Source organism: Cucumis sativus, assembly GCF_000004075.3.
Source record: "Cucumis sativus mitochondrion chromosome 1, complete sequence".
Taxonomy (NCBI): Eukaryota; Viridiplantae; Streptophyta; class Magnoliopsida; order Cucurbitales; family Cucurbitaceae; genus Cucumis; species Cucumis sativus.
Window position 1 is genome coordinate 1,012,592 of NC_016005.1, and position 19,894 is coordinate 1,032,485.

Sequence of the window (19,894 nt, forward strand, 5' to 3'; positions counted from 1 at the left end):
AGTCTTCCATCTTCATACGACCGAGTTTGAGAGGAAGAGGAATGATCAGTCAGAGTAAGCCAGGGAATAGGGGCCCCGTTTGGAGAGAAAAGGTTATCATACTTCTTAGCCCCCTTAATGAATGAATTAAGATCTCGGACTCGACGAGAGGTGCGAAGAAGCTTTACGTCGTCTTGCTTGCTTCTGGCGAAGGGCACCTTCTCATCGGCATTATTTGATGGTAGGAATACTATAGGCCGACCTCCGATAGCGAAGCCAAGCCAGCCGTATAAAGGCGAGCAGCCAGCACAAAGGGCCTACTTATAGCCTTCCCCTTACCTTTTTCTTCTGGGGAATCCTCCCCTTTCATAACTAAAGCTAAAGGCCGATAGGCCGAGAGTCCTTCCCTTCTTCCCTAGGTCCAAGGAGAGGAGATCGTAGATCGGATCGGATGCCTGTCTTCCTTCCGTCCGGCTTTGCCTTCTTCTTCGATCGTAGATCGGTATCGTCTTTTCCTTCTTTCTCCTGTGGGGAAGATTCCCCTTATCTTTCATAGGGGAATTCCCCTTAACTTAGGGGCCGATAGGCACCTTAAAGAAAGAAACGAAAGGAAAGGCCTTCCGGCCGAGAGCTCCTAGCTCGGTATCTGCTTTGCCTTCTTCGAGATCGTAGATCGGATCGGTATCCGCTTTGCCTTTTGTCTTTTATCCGGGAAACCTTCCCCTTGACTTAGGGGCCGAGAGTCGGCTTTCCCTTCCTTATCCTGTGGGGAATCTTCCCCCTTAAATAACTAAAGGCCTTCCCTTCTTCTTCGATCGTAGATCGGTATCGGCTTCTTTTTCTTTCTCCTGTGGGGAATCCTCCCCTTAAATCAAGGAAGTTTCCGAAGAAATCAAGGAAAGTCAAGCAAGGCCGATAGGCCTCGAGTGGGCTTTGCCTTCTTTATCCTCTGTGTGGGGAATCTTCCCCTTGACCTTGAAATCATCGATAAAGAAAATCGATCCAGATGTGGGATTAAATCGATCAAGAAATCGGAGATCGGATCGGATGCCTGTCTTCTTTCTGAGAGATCGGAGATCGGATCGTATCTGCTTTGCCTTTTGTCTTCCTTCTTAAGACAATCAGACGATCAGACGATATGGAATCGTCTTCCTGTCCGGCTTTGGCTTTCTCCTTATTATATTCTATAATCTAAGTAGGGAGAGCAAGCTCCCATTCCGAATTCTGCATTCCCCATTCCCTATTGGTCTCGTCCGAGCCACAACGAAATAAACAACAAGTCAAAGACAACCCTACGGAACCCTTTTGAGAAATCTCGATTCAATTGAGAATAGATAGGCGTAGTGGGATGAAGAAAAAGCAAGGTTTTGCCCTAGGGAAGATGGAATATTTCCACTAAAATCAGTCAAAAAACCACTATTATCGTTAGAAGTGGAAGATTTTTCTATTGTGGTACGAAGAGAAGGAAAAAATGAGTTTCATAGCAAACTGAGAAAGGTCTTTCGTTGCGGTTGTTATTTGCTTAACACAAGGGCTCCGTAGGAGATTCTTTGCTTTAAGACTCCTAACTACGGCTCCTCTTGAGTCCGGAGGCCGTAGGAGGCTGAATGCAAGATTCGTTCTTCTTATTTGGGTTCGTTGCCGTAGGCTCCGTAGGCTGAATGCAAGATTCGTTCTTCTTATTTAGGTAACTTTCCGTAGGTCTGATCAGGTTTAGTGGAATAACAAACTCCTTCTACGGCTTCGCTCCGCGCCTTGCCTCCGGTTCCTTGCCGTAGGTTGTAAGCCCCTGTTCATTGATTTCCTTTCCTCCGGTTTAGTAGGTATGTCTTCTTCTTCTCTGACTTGTACTATTCTTTCTCATCTACTTTATTCATTGATTTCCTTACCTCCGGTTCACGCCCCTTGGTAGGTTGTAAAGAAGAGACCAGAATAGGAAAAAACAGGCTGACTAGAAGAAGCTCTCCAAAGTAGCTCATCTGTCTCAGTTTCCGAAGCTAGGGCAGCTGGGGAAGAAGTCGATGCTCTTGTTCCGCTTGTTACGGAATTGGCTGCTAGGTAATCTGTCTCAGTTTCAGCTCTTTCAGCAGAGGCTTTTTAGTTAGATCGATAGGGAGATCTCAAAGCCAAGGCTTAACGCGAGCCTTATAACGAGATTGACTGGGATTCTTATGTCCAATCATCTAAATCAAAGTACAAAGAGTGAAATGCCTTTCTTTTTGACTTATCATTCATAAGGCATGAAAGAGCTGATCTCACAACAAAAGCCTCTGAAACAACAACAGGGGACCCTCCTACTTCAGATGAATGAAAGGAGGCCGGTCTCTTTGGGTGAAAGACCCGCAGCTCCTAGCCCTCCACCCGATCGAACTCATGATGTTCGGAACCTGCCTGCCTGCTTCGAGATCTTTCCTTATTCAGTATCGGTAAACTCGGTCGATCTGACGCTTGAGCCTTTGTCCTCTCCCACTCAATCAGGGATAGCTGCCTAGTTTGTGGTCGAGCTGAAACTGTCCCTGTCTCTCCCGACCCACCCGCCGATCCTTAGAATTGAACTACCAGTCCAAGCTGAAGAAGTGAAAGAATGGTCCCCCCTTACGCAATAGGGGCCGGGGCACCGATCATGTCAAAGCCTCCTGCCGAGCAAATTACTGAAGTTGGTTCTGAGTCGGCTGGTGATCCAGAAAAGGCTGCTGTCAAAAACAAGGGTGCAGATGAAGACAGCCTACCGAATGTCTTCCGAAGTCCGCGGGTAAAGAAGTTGAAGAGACGGAAAAGTCGCAGCCGAACCGACAACCGACTGAGATCACAGGGAGCGATCCCCACAGCCGCTAAAGGTAGCTGGAGCCGGGTTTCGATCTTTTTTCTTCCTTCCCCGCGCTGCCAAAGCCTGACTTACTAGACGATTTCTCATGAATTGCATGCTTTCTCAAAGAGTGAATTTTCACATTCAAATCTGATTTAGTGGATTTAAGAGAGTCCTTCGGACGGGCAGGACAGAGTTTCATGAATTAGTCGGTCCCTCTTATTAGTTTCAATCTTGAACCCACGTAGCGGTATGAATTAGACCTAGTTTTCTCGGGAACAGACAGAGAGGAGTGAAGGTTGGGAGAGGGTAGAACGACCAAGCGAGGCATCCGTTTCAGGATAAGCTGTAGTTGCTTTTGTTCTTGTTTATTAACAATATTGTAATGATCAATCTTGCTTGGTTGCTGCTTAGGCAGCTATCTCTCTTGCTGTAATGACTGCAATACCATATGCTAATACCCTTATTCCACGTGAACCCGTCCTTCGGACTTCTCCTACGGGTCCGGACTAGCTTCATTATATCTGATTATGAGCTTCGCGGAGCGCAAAGAAGACTCCTTCTACGGGAGTGGGGAGTGCAAGGGCGAGAAAACTCGGTTTGAAAGAGAGAAAGACGCCTCCGATAGAACTCAAGACTTGGGTGCGGCTCTTGCCTTTGATCAGCTAGGAGAGAGAGGTAGGTTCATTCTCTTTCTAAAGTAGCAGTCGTTGAAGCAGAGCCTGCTGTCGTCGTCGATCTTTCGACCCCGTAGTTAGGAGTCCGGAGGCTCCTATGTCGATTTGCGCTCCGTCCTACAGTCGTCGTTCTTTCTTTTTCTCTTATATAAATGCGCTTCGCTCCGCGCCTTGCCGCATAGTCATTTTGTAATAGTCTTAGAAATGGAATGGAAAGAAAAAGACTACTCCTCCGGTTTTCAGAGTCCTTCGGTCTTCAGACTCCTAACGGAGGGCTCCGTCTGAGGCTTTTAGTGGAATTTCCTTAGTTGCACTCCTTAACTTACCCAAATAAGAAGAACGAATCTTGCATTGAGCCTACTACGGCCTCCGGACCACTAAAAAACTGAAATCCATATTTTCTCTTTCTACGGGAGCGCAAAGAAAGAAAGGAATCCTACGTCCTTCTACGCCTCCGGAGGGAAGCGAAGCGTGAAAGTCAAAGAAGAGTTGTAGAAAGAAGAATCAGAGCTTTATCAACTTTTCCTATCTTATTATAGAAGAAAGAGAAACCAGTAAGGCTTTTTTCTCAAAAATGTGAGTTGACATGAAATGGATCACTCCAGAAGACGTATCCGATGAATGAATCAATCCCCTCCCACTCACACGAGACAAGGTGGAGATGAAGGAATGAAACTGCCAATACGAACTGATCCTTCTTTCTTTCCCCTGGGAAAAAGAGGAGTTGAACCTCTTGCTTTAGTGGCCTGACCACGTCCCTCTTCCTATGGTCGAGCTACTTCCGTCCCTCTTCCTATGGTCGAGCTACTTCCGTCCCTCTTCCTATGGTCGAGCTACTTCCGTCCCTCTTCCTATGGTCGAGCTACTTCCGTCCCTCAAAGTCAAATAATAGTATTCATCTTTTCATAGACCGGACATTCTTTCTTTTTGCTTCGATAATTCTTTGTCAATATTCTTTCTCAATCTTCTTTGAGCCTTATAATTGAGCCGCTCTGAATTTGCAAAGATGCGGTTTCTGACTCCCCCACGGTGCGGTAGAAAAATCTTGAAGCCTTGCACTCAGCGCCTTCAGCCTGAAACTCAAAATCCCAGACCAGGTGTTAACCCATAAATTATGCCAGACCAAGAGTGAACCAGAAAAGAAAAGAATACACCAAAAAAGAAATGAAAGCAGACATCAACCTAATGGGGAAAAGAAGAGGAATTAAACAAGATAAAAAGGGAACCATAAGTAGGGAACCTAAAAGGCAAGCAGAAGTTGGGAAATTGAAAAAGGGGGTATTTAGGGGTCAAGTTGGGAAATGAAATAAGACAAAAAGTGAACCATAAGTGGGGTTAACCCAGACAATATGTGAACCAATAGGGAAAAGAAGAGGAATTCACCCAATACAAGAATCAAATATGTGAACCCCAAGAATGCACCCAATACTCAGTAGCCGTCAATACGGCTGGAAGGTAGACTGGTACCTTTTTAGATCCGAAAGGCCTTTACTGGGTGGGATTCCTGTAATGTGTCTTTTCCAAAGGTTTGGAGTGACCTATGTGCTTTCATTCTCTCTGTGGACAAGAGCCCATATGTTTGGGGGCAGTTTTCTCTGCATCAAATACAGCATGAGGCTAATGCCGTAGCAAAGAAAAAAAACATGGTTAAGCTACGAGAGACTATCTCTCAGAAGATGAGGGAGTACGCTACGTGGTCCGAGGCGCAAAGAATATTGCGGGAAGGAAATACCTATCTGTAAAGGAGAAGTGGAATACTCTGAAAAAAGACAAAAAGCTCAGAGAAAAGACACTTGCTGAGAACATTATCAGTTATCTTTCGATAAAGGGGTGGCCCCACTGAGGAATTAAATGAATTTGATTTACTCCTGGACTGGCTGGCTGTAAACTTAGTTGGGAATAGGTCCCGGGAGACGAAAGAGCTCTTCCTCTACGGGGATCCTAAGAGACAAGGTGTACCTCTCCTTGAGATGCTATCTAAGGTCTTACCCATTGTATGGGGCTCAGAAAAAAGTCGAAAAAAGTACTTTGATTTGAGATTTCCGAATACAAAGAAATTTTGGGTTATTATGGAAGCAGGCGGAACATCCAGCTGCTGGGGGTGGAGGCTTGAGGGTAAATCCATTAGTAGAAGACTAATCAGTCTTCTTGAGATCCTGGAATGGAAGAAAACCAAAAAGGTTAATATTCCTCTCATTATTATAGGAGGTGATATCATCCCTTCTAGCTTCAGAGTCATGGACTCACCATGGGCCGAAAGGCTGATGCCTCTGAAGCTCTTTTCCAAGTTTCAAAACTTGAGTGTGAATAAAGCTCCAGATGAGTTGAAAGGTTCTGGAACGCTTTTGTTACAAGAGCGTGTACGCAGGACCTCATGGTAGATCCGGCCATTTCCTACAATTCTATTAGAGTAGAGAATTACATTCTTCATTCTCTCAATGATTGTTTTCAAAATTCTAGGGGATCCCTATATGAGAGGATCAAGTGCTTGTTGAAAGGCGTAGTGGATCACTGACTGAATCTTCTCATGAACGTCAAATGAAAGCAAAGAAAATCAAAGAATTATCCAAAAAAGAAAGTCACTACGAAGGACTTGTTCATTTTAGCTAAGGATTACAACGTCGTTGATTACAAAAATTCATAGGTTTCATTCTCAATTCATGAATTCAAAGAATGGTCAATGAACAAGGTCATATTCATAAATAAGGGTCCGTCCTCCGTCCGGAGGATTTATCCGTAGGACCATCCATATGGAAGGAAGGAGGACTTTCCGTAATTAACCGAACTTTGCGCCTAACGGAGGGGGTACAGATCATAAAAGAGATCTAGCGAGAACACTTCCAAACCGGTATCGGGTAAATCAGGTCTAGCCGACGAAAGAGGCTTCTCTTACCTTTCTGCCTCTTGACTCTTAGCCTTCTTCGCATTTCTACTACCCGGGCTGGCTGGTCGAGAAGCTTGGGAAAGATGTAGGTCGTAGCGAGTAATCGTCACAAGCAGTTCCAAAACAAAGAACTCAAGAGCCCTTTCAAGAGTCAGCTGCAAGACACTCCTTTTAGTCTCGCAACTTCATTCATTGAATGAGATCACGTCACAAATCCTGGTAGGATTATGGGGTTCAGCCGTGTGTGTTCACATTTCTCTCTTTTCTTCTCACTTTCGAATAGGGAAAGCAGCCTTTCTGAATATAGAATCTTGCAAAGCAAATAAGATAATATGCAGCAAAGAATATTGCAAAAGCGACTTCACAGTATAATGGAAGAAAGAGAAAGCCTAGGGAACAACTAATGAAAGAGCTGCGGCGACAAGACCGGATGGTGCTGGAACTTCCGAAACTACTGCCCGGTCTCGCATTCCTTCTAAAAGGTATTTTATGCCTAAATCCCCAGAAGCAAGTGGGGGGAACCCTTAGAGATAATGTCCTATTTCATGACTTTTGGGCCTTTATCCCCTTTATACAAGAAAAGGCAAGAAAGAAGACAAGACACATACGAGAGAAAGCAAGCGTAGGAGGCGCAATTCAATATGCGAAGCCTAGGGTTGTATTTTTGAGTATTAGAGTTTATATGCTCATATGCGATTTACTTGTTTTCCTGTCAAAATGAACTAAAAAAAGTTCAGACGAGACCTCTCCCGCTTAATTTGCAAAGATGCGGTTTCTGACTCCCCCACGGTGCGGTAGCGGCAATATTCCCCGTCCGAAGGCGCAAAGAATATTGCTCAAAGCAAAGAATATTGCGAGGACTTCGGACCACTAAGGACGAACGACCGCTCCAGGACGAGTCTTATTCCACTAAGTTAGAATTTGGTAGTCTTCCAAAAGGTCATTGTTCATTCTAATCTTATGGACTCCTTTCGATTAGAGTCGAACTCCTTCTCATTGCACTCAGTCCCTTCGCTTCCCGCAGAAGATGAAAAGGTTAATATGGATAAACAAGTCCAAGGAGATTAAGCGCAATTTAAAAGGGGTCCAGATGACAGGTTAATATGGTCCTTTTTAGTGAATATGGATAGTATCCTTCACCTCGCATATTTCATTGCGCCTCCGGACTATCCATGTTGTGAACAGGTCCTAAGCCCACGTAGCGGGAAGAAAGAAAAGAGCTCCTAATCTCTGGGTCCGAAGGACTATCCATTAGGGAATGTGAGAAGGCGCCATAAGACAGGGATATTCTTGAGGACTATTCATCATATTATTTTGGAGGGAGGACGGGGAGGGCTCAAATTTGAGAAAGAATGATCGACGCAATATTCTTTGCACCTCAAATTTGAAGTGGAATTCACGTTCCCCGCATATTGAATTGCGCCTTCTATCCTGTCTTATGGCGCCATCTACGCTTTCCATAGATCTTTGCGCCTAACTACGGGGTCTATCTGACATTCTTTCTTTTTTCATTCCACTAATATAGAGTCGATCTTTGTCTGGAATGCTTCCGCAAGGGGTCGAAACTGAGACTGAAGACTGAAGGGGTAGAACTGCACCTCTCAATTCTACAAGCTAGAAGATGAGATACTGCGACTCTGAGTAGTCTGACCTCCTCCCACGGGGCGGTCGAGTTTGCTGCCTCTGACGACTTCTGCTAAGCGTACTTCTTTCTTCTTTGAAAGGATATTCCGGGCAATGAAATTTGATTTAGATAAATAGGCCTCGCCTTACGATCTCATGATCTCATTCCGATCGAACTATTAAGGACAAAAGCAAGGACAAAGACTTCATAAACTTCCTTCCACAAGAAGAGCTCCTTCTATCCTCTCCGCTCCGTGGGCGAGGATGGGGCAAGGTCTGTCTGGGACACAAGATCTGGTCGAGCCGCTGCGCTTCCTATGCCTCGGACGGGGTTCGCTTCCAAAATAATTGAACCGAAGGCTCAAAGAATATTGACGAAGATTTCCGCTTGATTTTCGAGCAGACAGAATATTGCACCCTGTCCTGGCCACAATATCCCTGTCTTATGGAACCTTGTTTTGAGATAAAAAAGACCGAATGAAATGTGTGAAGGAGTTCGAGTGAGTTTACGAAGGAGAGGTTAGAAGCGAGTATAATCAGAATCAGAACTATCCTTCATCTTTTCACTAACTATTCCCAATAAGATCCCTATTTCCGAATATCTTGAATAATGAGAAGAGAGTAATTTCACTCAATTCTCAATTAGATAGTGGCGGCTTTCTCTCTCGATATTGAGTCTTCTTTGAGAAAAACCAGACGCCCAATATCAGGCTGAATGAATAAAGGACTTCATAGGCGAGATCTAATCTCATTTCAAGAGAAAAAGAAGACTTGTGAAAAGTATGAAAGAGAAGTCAATGACCCACGGAGCGGGAATTCAGTAATATCAACTTATTAGATTCGCCGTATAAGAGTATTCCTTTTCGCAGGAAAGCCCACGTAGGGGTGCGAAGGATTGAGACGGAGTCGAAAGAAGAAGCCCACTTGAATATATTCTAATATCTTCTTATTTCATTCGCGCGTCGCGGAGCTTTAGCTTGATAAACCCCTTAAATAGACTTATATCTTTTCATTCGCCGGGAATCTTGATAAACCACTACTTATTGAAAAGGAAGGACTGATATATTACTTTCGCCCCACTCTAAGCGGGAATCTTTGATTTTATACATCATCATATTAGCTTTGAAGAAAAGCTTCTTTCAACTTCAACCTCGGACTCGTCCTAAACAGAGAAGACGGATGCCTATGAAAAAGAGAAAGAGACCCCCTGGGCCTTTCTCAGAAAATCCTTTTCACTCTCTGACTCCGAAAGAATGAAATACTTTACGCGCGCCCACACCTTCTTCATTGAGGCGGTAGGCAGCCTGGGTGGGATTCCTTTCAGATAGTGGTTTCGGGGAATCTTGAATAATCTATGATGAATTTTCTCTCAAATCCCCCCTCCCCCACGGTGCGGTGCAAAGAATATTGCGAGACCTCAGTCCTATCCATATTAACCAGCCTTCGGACCTGTCTTATGGCGCCTCTTTTCTTTTGATTATAGGTCAGGCAAAGTTCTTTACGTACTATGATTTTGATGATTTGTCTTTATTTATTCAATGAAAGATCAGGATTTGAATAAAGGCACCAGACGGCACGAGAGCAGGAAGCATCACAAGAAGAAACTCCTTGATGTCAAAACAAAAAGAGAAGGAAGACGCGGGGCCTTCTCCAGGGCTTTTTCTGTCTGTATTAAAGGACTTCAATATTCTTTGAACCTTGGTGTCCAATATCATTTCAGATCATCAGCCTTTTGTGTCAAGGTCCTGTAGAACATTAGATTCTGGACCCCCATAAAGACATAATATTGAAAATCTGATCATGGAATAGATCAGACCTATCCTATCATAGCTTAAGGAAAAGAAAATGAGAAAGAGTAGAAAGACTATAATAATTTCTCTTTCTTTCCAGTTGGTGTGTGACGGGGAAGGAGGATCTCGATTCTTCTTCATTCTCAAGAGGAATGCATCAACTAAAGATCCCTTCCATATATATAGATCTGGCATTCACTCATTTCTCCTTTTCCCCACCCCTGCCCGAAATCCCGCTTTGGTGGGCTTCCCTCAAGGTGAGAGCGAAGGTCTACCTCCTTTAGTCTTTAGTAGCTCGGGGCATCGGGAATCAATGAATCAAGACCCCCACGGAGCGGTAGCCGCACAAGCCTAAGAGAGAGTGTAGGGGGTGCTGCTTCCTTCATTATTTTAGCAAAAGTTCCTGCGGCTCGAGCCAGCTTTGCGCTTTGACCTGGATGAGATTCTCTATCATGTACCCATTTCCTATATATACGACTATCGGCGAATGGTACGCAATTTCCTATTTGAGATTCTACCCATTTCCTATATATACGACTATCGGCGAATGGTACGCAATTTCCTATTTGAGAATTTCTATCAAGTATCTCGTATCTAGTTGCGGGGGGGCGTGGCCAAGAAGCAGCCAGTGCCCCCTCCCCTTCTATTCGGCCTTTCTTCGCTGTGTGAATAAGGTCTTAGTATGTATGGCCATTCTGGGCGGGTCGCAATAAGTCGCTGGTCGAAGGTTTGGACCAATCGCAATTCATCACCATCTTGCCCGCTGAACATTTATGACTGGCTATTAAATAAGTGTTGACCTAAGTCCCTGTGCTGGGGCTCGGCTCCCGAACCGTACGTGAGCTGCCTCCTACGGCTCTTCCTAAGAACTTCAAGCCCCCTCTCTCTAAATAGACAAAAAAAAGCCTTGCCAACTAGAGAGAAAGAGCTTCGTTCCTTGACTTGGTATAGAGTCTGTGTAGTCGTCGGCCTTCCCACTACATAAGCCACTGGCGGAGAAAGCGAGAAGAGCTCCCCTTCATTCCTTCCTAAGCCAAGGTCCCAGGTCTCCGAGTCAGCCCGCGCTTTTTCGAAGAATCCTGCACCCATGGGCATACGGCCTGGCAGGCCTTCCCTTTCTGCCGGAGCTTCATGGGCCTTGCCCCGTTCCCCAATCAGATCTTTCTTTGGATGTGAGCTATACTCCGCGAGGAGCCAAACGGGCGTATGGCCTTGCCATTTGACCTCTCTTCCCGTGTGACTAGGAATGCTCAGTGAGAACCTCTCAATTGTCACCGCCTGGCCTCTCTTGCTACCACGGTAGCACCTAGTGTGGTCAGCACCAATCGTCTTCGGGTCACGAAGCTTACACTCATTCACATTGGTTCATCCAGCTATGCCCCGGGCCTTTTGCTCTTCTAACGTCAAAGGTGGCCGGCCATTCGTCAACGCCCAGGAATCCGCTTGACATCTCAGCGGCGGGATTGGATACCCGCATCCGATCGAAGTTCCATTTTAGTGCCCCCCTAAGATAAAGGCGAGCTTTTCTAGGTGGGTCCCTTCGCGCAAGACATTGCTTAGGACCAACGGGTCACACGACAGGTACACGATTGACTTTGCACGCTCCATCCTTCGGCCCTTCGCCTATCGGCTTGGCAGGTAAGCTACCTTGATCCCTCTCTGCTTTCGATTCCTTATGCTCAGCACCTCCAACAAGCCCTAAAGTCTCTTGCCGCCTAAAACTCCGCCAAGAAAGGGCAGCTTTACCTTTCATCCTATGTGCCCAGAGAATGCTATGCGTTCTCCACTTTCGGACCTCGCAAAGAGAGAACGTCTTTTTTCCTCTGACTTTCTCTCTCATTCGCGGAGCGAAGAAAGCGGGCTTTGCCCCAGCTACCGCTACCCTTGGGAAAGCAAAAGAGCTACCGAAGGAAAGGGATGCTGTCTCTCCCTTGGTCTTTTGAGAGGAGAAGGCGGAGAAGAAAAGGTCCTTCGCGCAAGTTTTTTTGCTTCCTGCGCCCTTCCTAGTACTAGTATCGGGGCTCCTCGACCAAGGAGGCATCCTGGTGGTAGGAAGGCCGACCACTACATAAGCCGCCATCCGTCCAGGAGAGAAGGAAGCTACCTTTCTTTGATCCACCTTCCCGGGCGGGGAAGAGAACGAAAATAGGCCGCGGATGGTGGTCGTGGTAGGTTCGAGGATCTGAGGCTTAGGAGCGAACTCCTCTTGAGTCTTGCATTTCCTCTGGCGGACCCCCTCGATCCATCGTACTGGATGGATCCGAGAAGAACGATTAGGGTCATATTCGATTCTTTCCACAATGCCCATAGACGAAGTGCTTCGTTTCAGATCAATTCTTCGCTGCAATCGCTTCGATCCACCCCCGAGGTGAAAAACCGTAATACGCCCTGAGGAATTCCTACCAGCGGACTTCCCTGTACTCAAAGTGAATTGTCTAAGTGCTCTCCCCTCTTGGCTTTGTCTCTTTGTCGAGATCGTAATCATTCTCTTCCGCCGCCCCTAATAAAGGAAAATCCCATTCCTCAACAATTGATTGAGTAGAATATAGAAAAAAGATCAGAGAGATTACTTAGACAACTCTGATCGTCCTCCTACTCCTATCCTCAGAAAAATTCCGAAACCCCTCCCTTCCTTCGGTCTCGTCTGAACTTTTTTGATGGCTTTCCTTCTTCTTCTTTCTGGGAGTCCTCCGGTAAAATCACTTTGCTCCGTCGGAGCGGTCATTTATGAAAAGAAATCCTATATATATTAGAGTGTCTAGTGGTCCAGGATATTCCTGATATAGGGGGAGCTTGGCCCATGTCTCTTAATATCCTCCACGATGAGATCTAGAAAAGAAAGTTCCATGTGATCCCTCTCCTCCTCCGTACTGCTGCGGGCCTCGTTCTCGTTTATTTTATCCCGGAGATACGTACAAAAGTCGAAGATGCACTCGATCAGATCGGAAGGAGCATTCGCCTGCAAGTTGCGATCCCCTTTGAATATGTGTAAAACTCCCTCAGATAAAAGATGTCTTTTTTCCATTATTTGACAGTACCTACTCTGGAAGTCGAGCCGCCAATTATATTGGTTCTGAGTCAGACTCTCGTCCAGATTTTGCTTGACCTCCCTTTCCCAAAATTCTTCCGCCGACATACCCAGAAGAAACCTTGATTCTTTTCCTTCTAATATTCTGAGCCTATTTCTAATTGAGGTCTCAAGAGAAATATTTCGAGTAGGGGGCCGAGGCTCCGACAGGACCTCTTCCTCTTGAGGGAAGGCTTCCCCCGAAGAAGAAGAATCAGAGATATCCATATCCACATCTACTACAGGTGGTATAGATGGAGTAGGGGACCGAAGCTCCGACAGGACCTCTTGAAGAAAGGCTTCGGCTTCCCCCGAAGAAGAAGAATCAGAGATATCCATATCCACATCTACTACAGGTGGTATAGATGGAGTAGGGGACCGAAGCTCCGACAGGACCTCTTGAAGAAAGGCTTCGGCTTCCCCCGAAGAAGAAGAATCAGAGGTATCCATATCCACATCTACTACAGGTGGTATAGATTCCTGATGATGAGGCGAAGAAGAAGAATCAGGATGCAGAGAAGAAGAATCAGGATGCAGAGAAGTTGGATCATATAAAGTATGGTCGTAGGAAAGAGGTTTCTCATCTTCTGGGGTTGGATCGAGGGAGAAATATACAAAATCATAATTAGGGGCGGCGGTCGCGCAAAAGACGACTAAGAAGGCCGTAGAAAACAATAGGTTCCGCAGACTGTAGGCAAAGAACGAGATGCAAAAAAGAATGATGAAATAGAGGCTCAAAAAAATGATCTTACCACCTCTGATTTTTCGAAAATATTTTGCTCTGAAAATATGAAGAAAGAGCATCAGACTCAAAAGGATTAAAAAGAAAAGTAAGAGACCGCCCCAACCCAAAGCATCAATTAGCCTGCCATATATGGCAATGTAGGGTCCTAGGAAGGTCGAAAGTATAATGGGAAAGAGTGCACAAATTTTTTTCATGACGTATTGTATTACGGACACTTGAACTCTTATCTTAGTCAGCTTACTCCTGAAATGAAAGAAAGATGATTCCATGATTTTTTTGGATCCATGAAAAAAATGGGATGAGCTTCATTACGAATCTGCGAATTAAATTAAAGCAGAATGAGCTCGTTAAGAATAAGAAGAATCCACAGATGTCTAATCTAATTTGAATGGATAGTCCTCCGCGTAGGAGGCGCGAAGCGAAGCGACTGGAAGGACTATCCCTTAGAGAATTAGACTTGCGATTTTTCTTTTCTCAAGCAAGGGTGCAAAGAATATTGCGGCTCTTTCTGCTACGCTCCGCTTCCGCGTAGGAGAAAGAGAAGGCTAGGCGCAAAGTTCGGTTAATTACGGAAAGTCCTACTTCCATATGGATAGTCCTACTTCGGTTAATTACGGATGGTCCTACTTCGGTTAATTACGGATGGTCCTACGGATAAATCCTCCGGACCCTGGACCTTTCTTTGGCACGTAGGACTGCGGACGTAGGACTCCGGACCGGTCTTAATACTCCTAACTACGGGCTCATTAACGATAATTCAAGCAGAATGAACTCATTAACTCGAATGAAAGAATCATTATGATTGAATAACCCATAACCTGGAGTGAAATAAAGAATAGACCTGTCAGTATCCGGACCAGAAACTCAAACTAGAACTGATCAATGTGAATTTCGAAAATCAAATAGGACAATGCCTTGCTATTTCCCGGCTTTTTTGCTTCTTTTTCATAGTAAATCAAAGATTTCTATTTAACGAAAATTGTCGAAAAATGACTGATTTTTCATGATTTCTTGCTACTTTATAGGCCCAAAACCTAGCATTTCCCTCCGTCAAAAAGAGTGAAATCAATGAAGGAGTACAATGAACATCATAATGATTCTTGAATTCGAGTTAATGAGTTCATTCTGATTTTCGTCAATATTCTTTGCTCCTTATTAAATGCTATTTTTCCTTCTCAATATTCAAAGATCGTCCCCCAAATAAAGGTCCAGGTGACTATCCATATTGGGAACTAAAAAAACCTTCGTCTTAAACCTTTTGACTTGTCAATAACTCCTCTTAGTGGAATAAGACTCGTCCTCTTCGAAATCTTCTTTGAGCCTCCAGGACGTCCAAAAACAAAGGTCCTTTTTAGTTTTAGTGGACGCTACTTGATTATGGGGGGATGAGACTCTACCCGAAAGATAGTTTAGAAAAAGGGCTAGGCTATACTCTCTTTCTTACCAATCGATCGAACTCATTCTCCTTTTTTCAACTTCAAGAAGAAGACGAAGAGCTGGAAAGAAGAAGAACTGCGACTGCCGCTTCCTCTGAACATGGGCGAGCAGCTTATTCGCTTCCTCATAACGAGGGATGGCTAGGTCTGATAGAGAAAAAGTTGTCCTATCTTTCCGTCGTCTGCTTCTAACCGATGATACTGAGTTAGAAAGTCAATCCAGGGGGGCTTCTTCGGTGGGGTTCCCTTCCGATCCTCTCGCGACTTCCCTTCTCATGCCCTACTTATATAATCAGTAGTCAATTCAATAGGCTCCAAGATCTGGGATTGATTCTGACCTTAGCGCATTCTTCAATATAGCTGAAAAACTCTTACCAGAAGTCTAATATTGACTTATCTCGCAGGGGTATGAGGGAGAATCGCTCTAATGAGCTAAGGGCTTGAATTCCTCTAGTTGAACTTCTTTATGAGTTCTGGTAGCTAGCAGCTTTCAGAATAGCCTGGAGAGAGAAGAAAGAGAGGTGACTTCCGCTTGCATTGATCATTGATGGAGGAATCGCTGATCGGACTGCTTTGCTTGAGTTGACTAGCTTGTCAAATCCCTACTTCTTGAGCTCCCTAATCTAAGAAAGCTTCTGAGTTGAGGGGGCGGGGCGGACCCCTTTATTTATGGATGTGAATTGAGCGGTTAAGCCCTGATAATGGATAGTCCTCCGGACTGGATCTTGTTGGAACTGATTTTATCCACTCAAACTTTCTTCTTCTTGTCTTGTAGCCCTTGGTCTTGTGTTGAAGTTTATGTACCTACCATCAGTAGTTCTCTAGATAAGTAGCGTCATCCCACTCCTAGGTTGGCTGAGGCGGCCTCATCTCTTGTTCATGAGAGAGAACAATCGGAATGAGATCTTTCAGTGTCTTCGTCCATTTCATAGAATCTCTACTCTTTCACTTGAAAGTTCGTAGGACGCGCCTCAAGCTATCATATCACACTATTTTCATATCTAGTCTGATGATAAATCAAGGTATTTACGAATACCAGTTAGAGTAAGAAGAAGGAGGGATTTGACTTCTGGTTTAAACCCCGTTTAATCACCCAACAACTCTCTTGATGAATGAGATCATCTCATTGTGCACTTTGAATAAACCCCGTAAATTCTTTCTGTATAGGTGATTCGTATTCTCAGATAAGTACGAAAATCAGTCGAGACTGAGTTGTAGAAGAAGGAGAGGGGGAGAGGTGCGAAGCACCGATAGGGAGAGGTTAGAATATCTTTACCCTTTATGTGACGAACCGAAGAACCATCCCCACGTAGCGGTCCCGAATTCAGCGAACCACCGGATCCAGACCAAGATCTGATCCCTAGGCTTTCTTCCTTGCCGTAGGTTCCCACTCCTTCTCAAATTCTTTGAGCCTCCCCATTTTTTCTTTATGGCCCATCAAAATAGATCAATGAATGAGTGTAGGTTTACATCCGCTCCTATCTAAAGTGATGCTAGGTTGCTTCACCTTCACCCTTCACAAAGACAGAAAGAGGTGGGCTTCGCTCGGCCACTCAGATCTTTTGAGCTAACTGCATGTCGAGCGCTTAAGCTCCGCTTGTGCTCACTCCTTCCTCGCTTGTTCCAATCCTAGTAGCCTCACCTCAGATCCGATTCTAGACTAGATAAAAGATTCCATTCCGGCCCTTACTAGCTTGCTTGGTTGTACAAAGAGGATGCCCAAGGGGGCTACTACGCTCACCGCGCACTTCCATCACCACCAGAGCTTCGCTACCGCTTCGCCCAGCTCCTACGCCTACCACGAACGTCGAATCATCACGTGGCTGCTAAAGCAAGCTAAGCTTCACACGGCCGCCAAAACCTCTCACGAAGGATCCGCAAGACCTTGGAGAGCTTTTAGATCCAGCCCTAAAAGGCCCATTCTCAACGAGTTACGAACTTCTGCCTTCTTAAGCCGAAAGAAAGGCGGGCAAGAATCTCGGTAGTACGAAGGGGAAGGAGAAGAGTATCTGGCAGTGGTTTGGTTCTTCGGATCGATCACAGATTCTCGGCCCCGTCCTTTGTTTGGCTTCCACGGAAGTTGACCTCTCTTGTTCGAAGTTACTCATCAATGTGTAAATGGCACTCATGTAAACTTCTGCCTGTAGGTCCCCGTTCAGGAAGGCATTTGGAACATCTAATTGGAAGAGAGGCCAATCTCGATTCGCTGCAATAGAGAGCAGGAGACGAAGAGACTGAATCTTGGCTACCGGGGTGGGGTAAATAAGGGCTTCCTCGTAATCGAGACCATATCTTTGAGTCAAGCCTTTAGCTACTCTACTAGAATACCGCTCCCTCTTGCACTCCTTTCCTTTCTTTATTTATGGATGTTCATTGAGGCGTCGGACCTTCAAAGTCATTCATACTATATGAACTCCGTGGGCATTTCTCTTATAATGTAGAGATCGAGATGGGGAGAAATAATACAAATGCGCATTTCCTCATCGAGAGGTATCAGATCGAAGTCTTCTCAGTCATCTATTCAAATTTCAGTGATTTCCGGGAGAAGAAAGTGGATTCTTGAGCCAATTCTAGCATGAGAGGACCAATGAGACAGAAGACTGTTGGATGCATTCCTTCGCTAGCAGGGCTTCCGTCCATCTCAATGAAAGGAGTGGCTAGAAGGGAAGCGACTTAGAAGTCGTGCAGGCCTGACTAAACTGGCATTTTATTCCTATACTATTAAGTCAGAAAGAGAAAGCCTACCATAACAAGAAGAAACTTAAGGATCAAATTCTCACGCAATATTCTTTGCGCCTTTACTCTATTCTGAGTTGGAAAGGGAGTCGCCTCCAAGTCAGCGACTGCCAGAAGAAGGAAGAAGAAGGTTGAAAGAGAAAGCATGAACTATGAGGGTAGTTGTGGAAACCGGCTGCCGAGTCTGATGAATCGGCAGTCTGATCTTGAAAGGGACTTTCATCCAGTAGGAGAGGAAGACCTTTGCCTCCCTCCTCGGCTTACTGGGATTTTATGTAAAAAAAGAGATTTGACTTCTACGGGAAAAGAAAAAGAAAGCCTGCCCGAAAGAGATTGTAAATAAAGGAGGCATAAGTCTCTCCATCTCCACTCACCCCGGTCAGCAAGGCTCAAAGTATTTGAGAAGATTTCCGCTTGATTTTAGATCCAGATTTAGATGGGGTTTCAGTTCTTGAAGAATTGCCTCATGTGAGGTGGTAGTAGTCTCGATCAGATATTCAGTGCTCATCTTCTCATAAGAAATAATTGCAATAAAGAGAAAATCCCATCTTCTCGATAAGACTGAGAAAGGGATTCCACACCAAAGAATTTTTGGATGCAAAGTCTTTGAAGAGGAAAAGTGGTCTCCGAATACACCGGCCCAGTGAAATCCCTGGTGCGAAGGTGATGAGAGGAGAGATAGGGTCAATGACGGATATAGTTCTCTTAAGTAAATGCTAAGAGATCCAACTCATCCTTGAAAAGTCTTTCCCGCTTGCACGATTTATGAGATTTCTTTCTCATGTCCAAGATCTGAAAGTCGAGATCCGAGGATTTGAGAAGAAAACTTGAATCTCACCATGGGAAAACCTTGCTCAGATCTTTCCAGTACTAGGAAAGGGAACTGAAATAGGTCTGAAAAGGAAGAAAAAGAAGAATCGACTCTCCCCTGCTCGCTCTCTTTTCATTCGCAGTCATATCTTATTATTCAATAATGAAGAGCTTTCTCAAGGCGCAAAGAATATTGCGTTATCATATTATCTCGAAGAGGATAGACCTTATTATGAAAAAGGGAAGGGTCTTGGGTTCTGGTCCTCGTCTTTTCTTTGTTTGCATTCCGTGCCAAAAAAGAATGAATCCATTAATATATATGGTAGAAGAACGAAAGTGAGCGGCGACGGTCTAGAGCTGAGGGAAGGGCACACACACCGGGGAGGGGGGATCGCTTTCATTGCCGCCCGGCTCTATAGTAAGAAAGTGGAAAGGAGGCCGGCCCCCATAACCAGAGGCGAAGGGTAAGGAGATGAAATGCTCACAAGTCCCTCACTAAGAAAATGATTTGAAGATCGATGTTCTGGTGGACAAGACTGGAGGACATGGGATGCTGGCCAAATCCTTTCTATTGATATAATCCAGATGGCCCGAGAGAAAAGGGCTCACCATATCAGATAAGAGGGCAGAAGGTGATGCCTTTGGTCTAAGCCGGGGCGAGGTAGGAGCGAGTCATGACTCTGACCCTACTATGAAAGAGAAGGAAATGTCTATGTCGATGACATGATCGCCAAGGCCAAGTCTTGGGCTAAAGAAGACCGTGAATTTGAAGAGACTGCAAAAGCATATAAAAAAGCCGGGAGGAGGAAGACAGGGAAGTAGAAAGAAGAAAGCCCTTGGTTCATTCTCAGCAGAAGAGAAAGAGAAGTCGACCTGCTTCCCAAGCGAGCTATAGAGCAATCTAGGCCCACAGAGCGGCACAAGAAATGGAGTTTCTTACCTTGTGTCTTAGAATAAGAGTTAGAATCTCTACATGAGGAGAGGGAAAATTCAAAGAAAGAGGCGCACTAACAGAAGTTTCCTCAGAGTACGTACGTACGATCACTTTCATCAGACTTTCTCCTTAAGTAGTGGAATGAGAAGTAGGTACCTTGTTTTTGGCACTGAAATCCTCTCCTTACAGTCGAGCCGCTTTCGCTCCTCTCCTTACAGTCGAGCCGCTTTCGCTCCTCTCCTTACAGTCTGAAATATTCTTTGAACCTCTCCTTACTCAAATTTCATTGATCCTTTCTTCTTTCTCCGAACCGCTTTCTAGTCTCAGAAAAGAAGGATTCGCCGAGAGGTAGGTCCGTCGACCCCCCGGTCTCCTCATTCACGCAATTCCCCCCTTCATCGATCACG

General features: G+C 45.1%; 1 protein-coding gene and 1 pseudogene, besides 1 other annotated feature; both read right to left on the bottom strand.

The window, feature by feature from the left end:
* Window positions 1–9,875: 9,875 nt before the first annotated feature.
* On the bottom strand, window positions 9,876–9,954 carry rps19 (annotated as a pseudogene).
* Window positions 9,955–9,957: 3 nt separating this feature from the next.
* Window positions 9,958–10,436: a sequence feature (degenerate portion of rpl2 exon 2 (see PubMed ID 11719578)).
* On the bottom strand, window positions 10,437–12,244 carry rpl2 (ribosomal protein L2). One transcript has 2 exons: window positions 11,336–12,244; window positions 10,437–10,553 (listed from the first exon to the last, which is right to left on the bottom strand). The coding sequence occupies exons 1-2, from the start codon at window positions 12,242–12,244 to the stop codon at window positions 10,437–10,439; spliced, it is 1,026 nt and encodes a 341-aa protein (YP_004849339.1).
* Window positions 12,245–19,894: the final 7,650 nt, after the last annotated feature.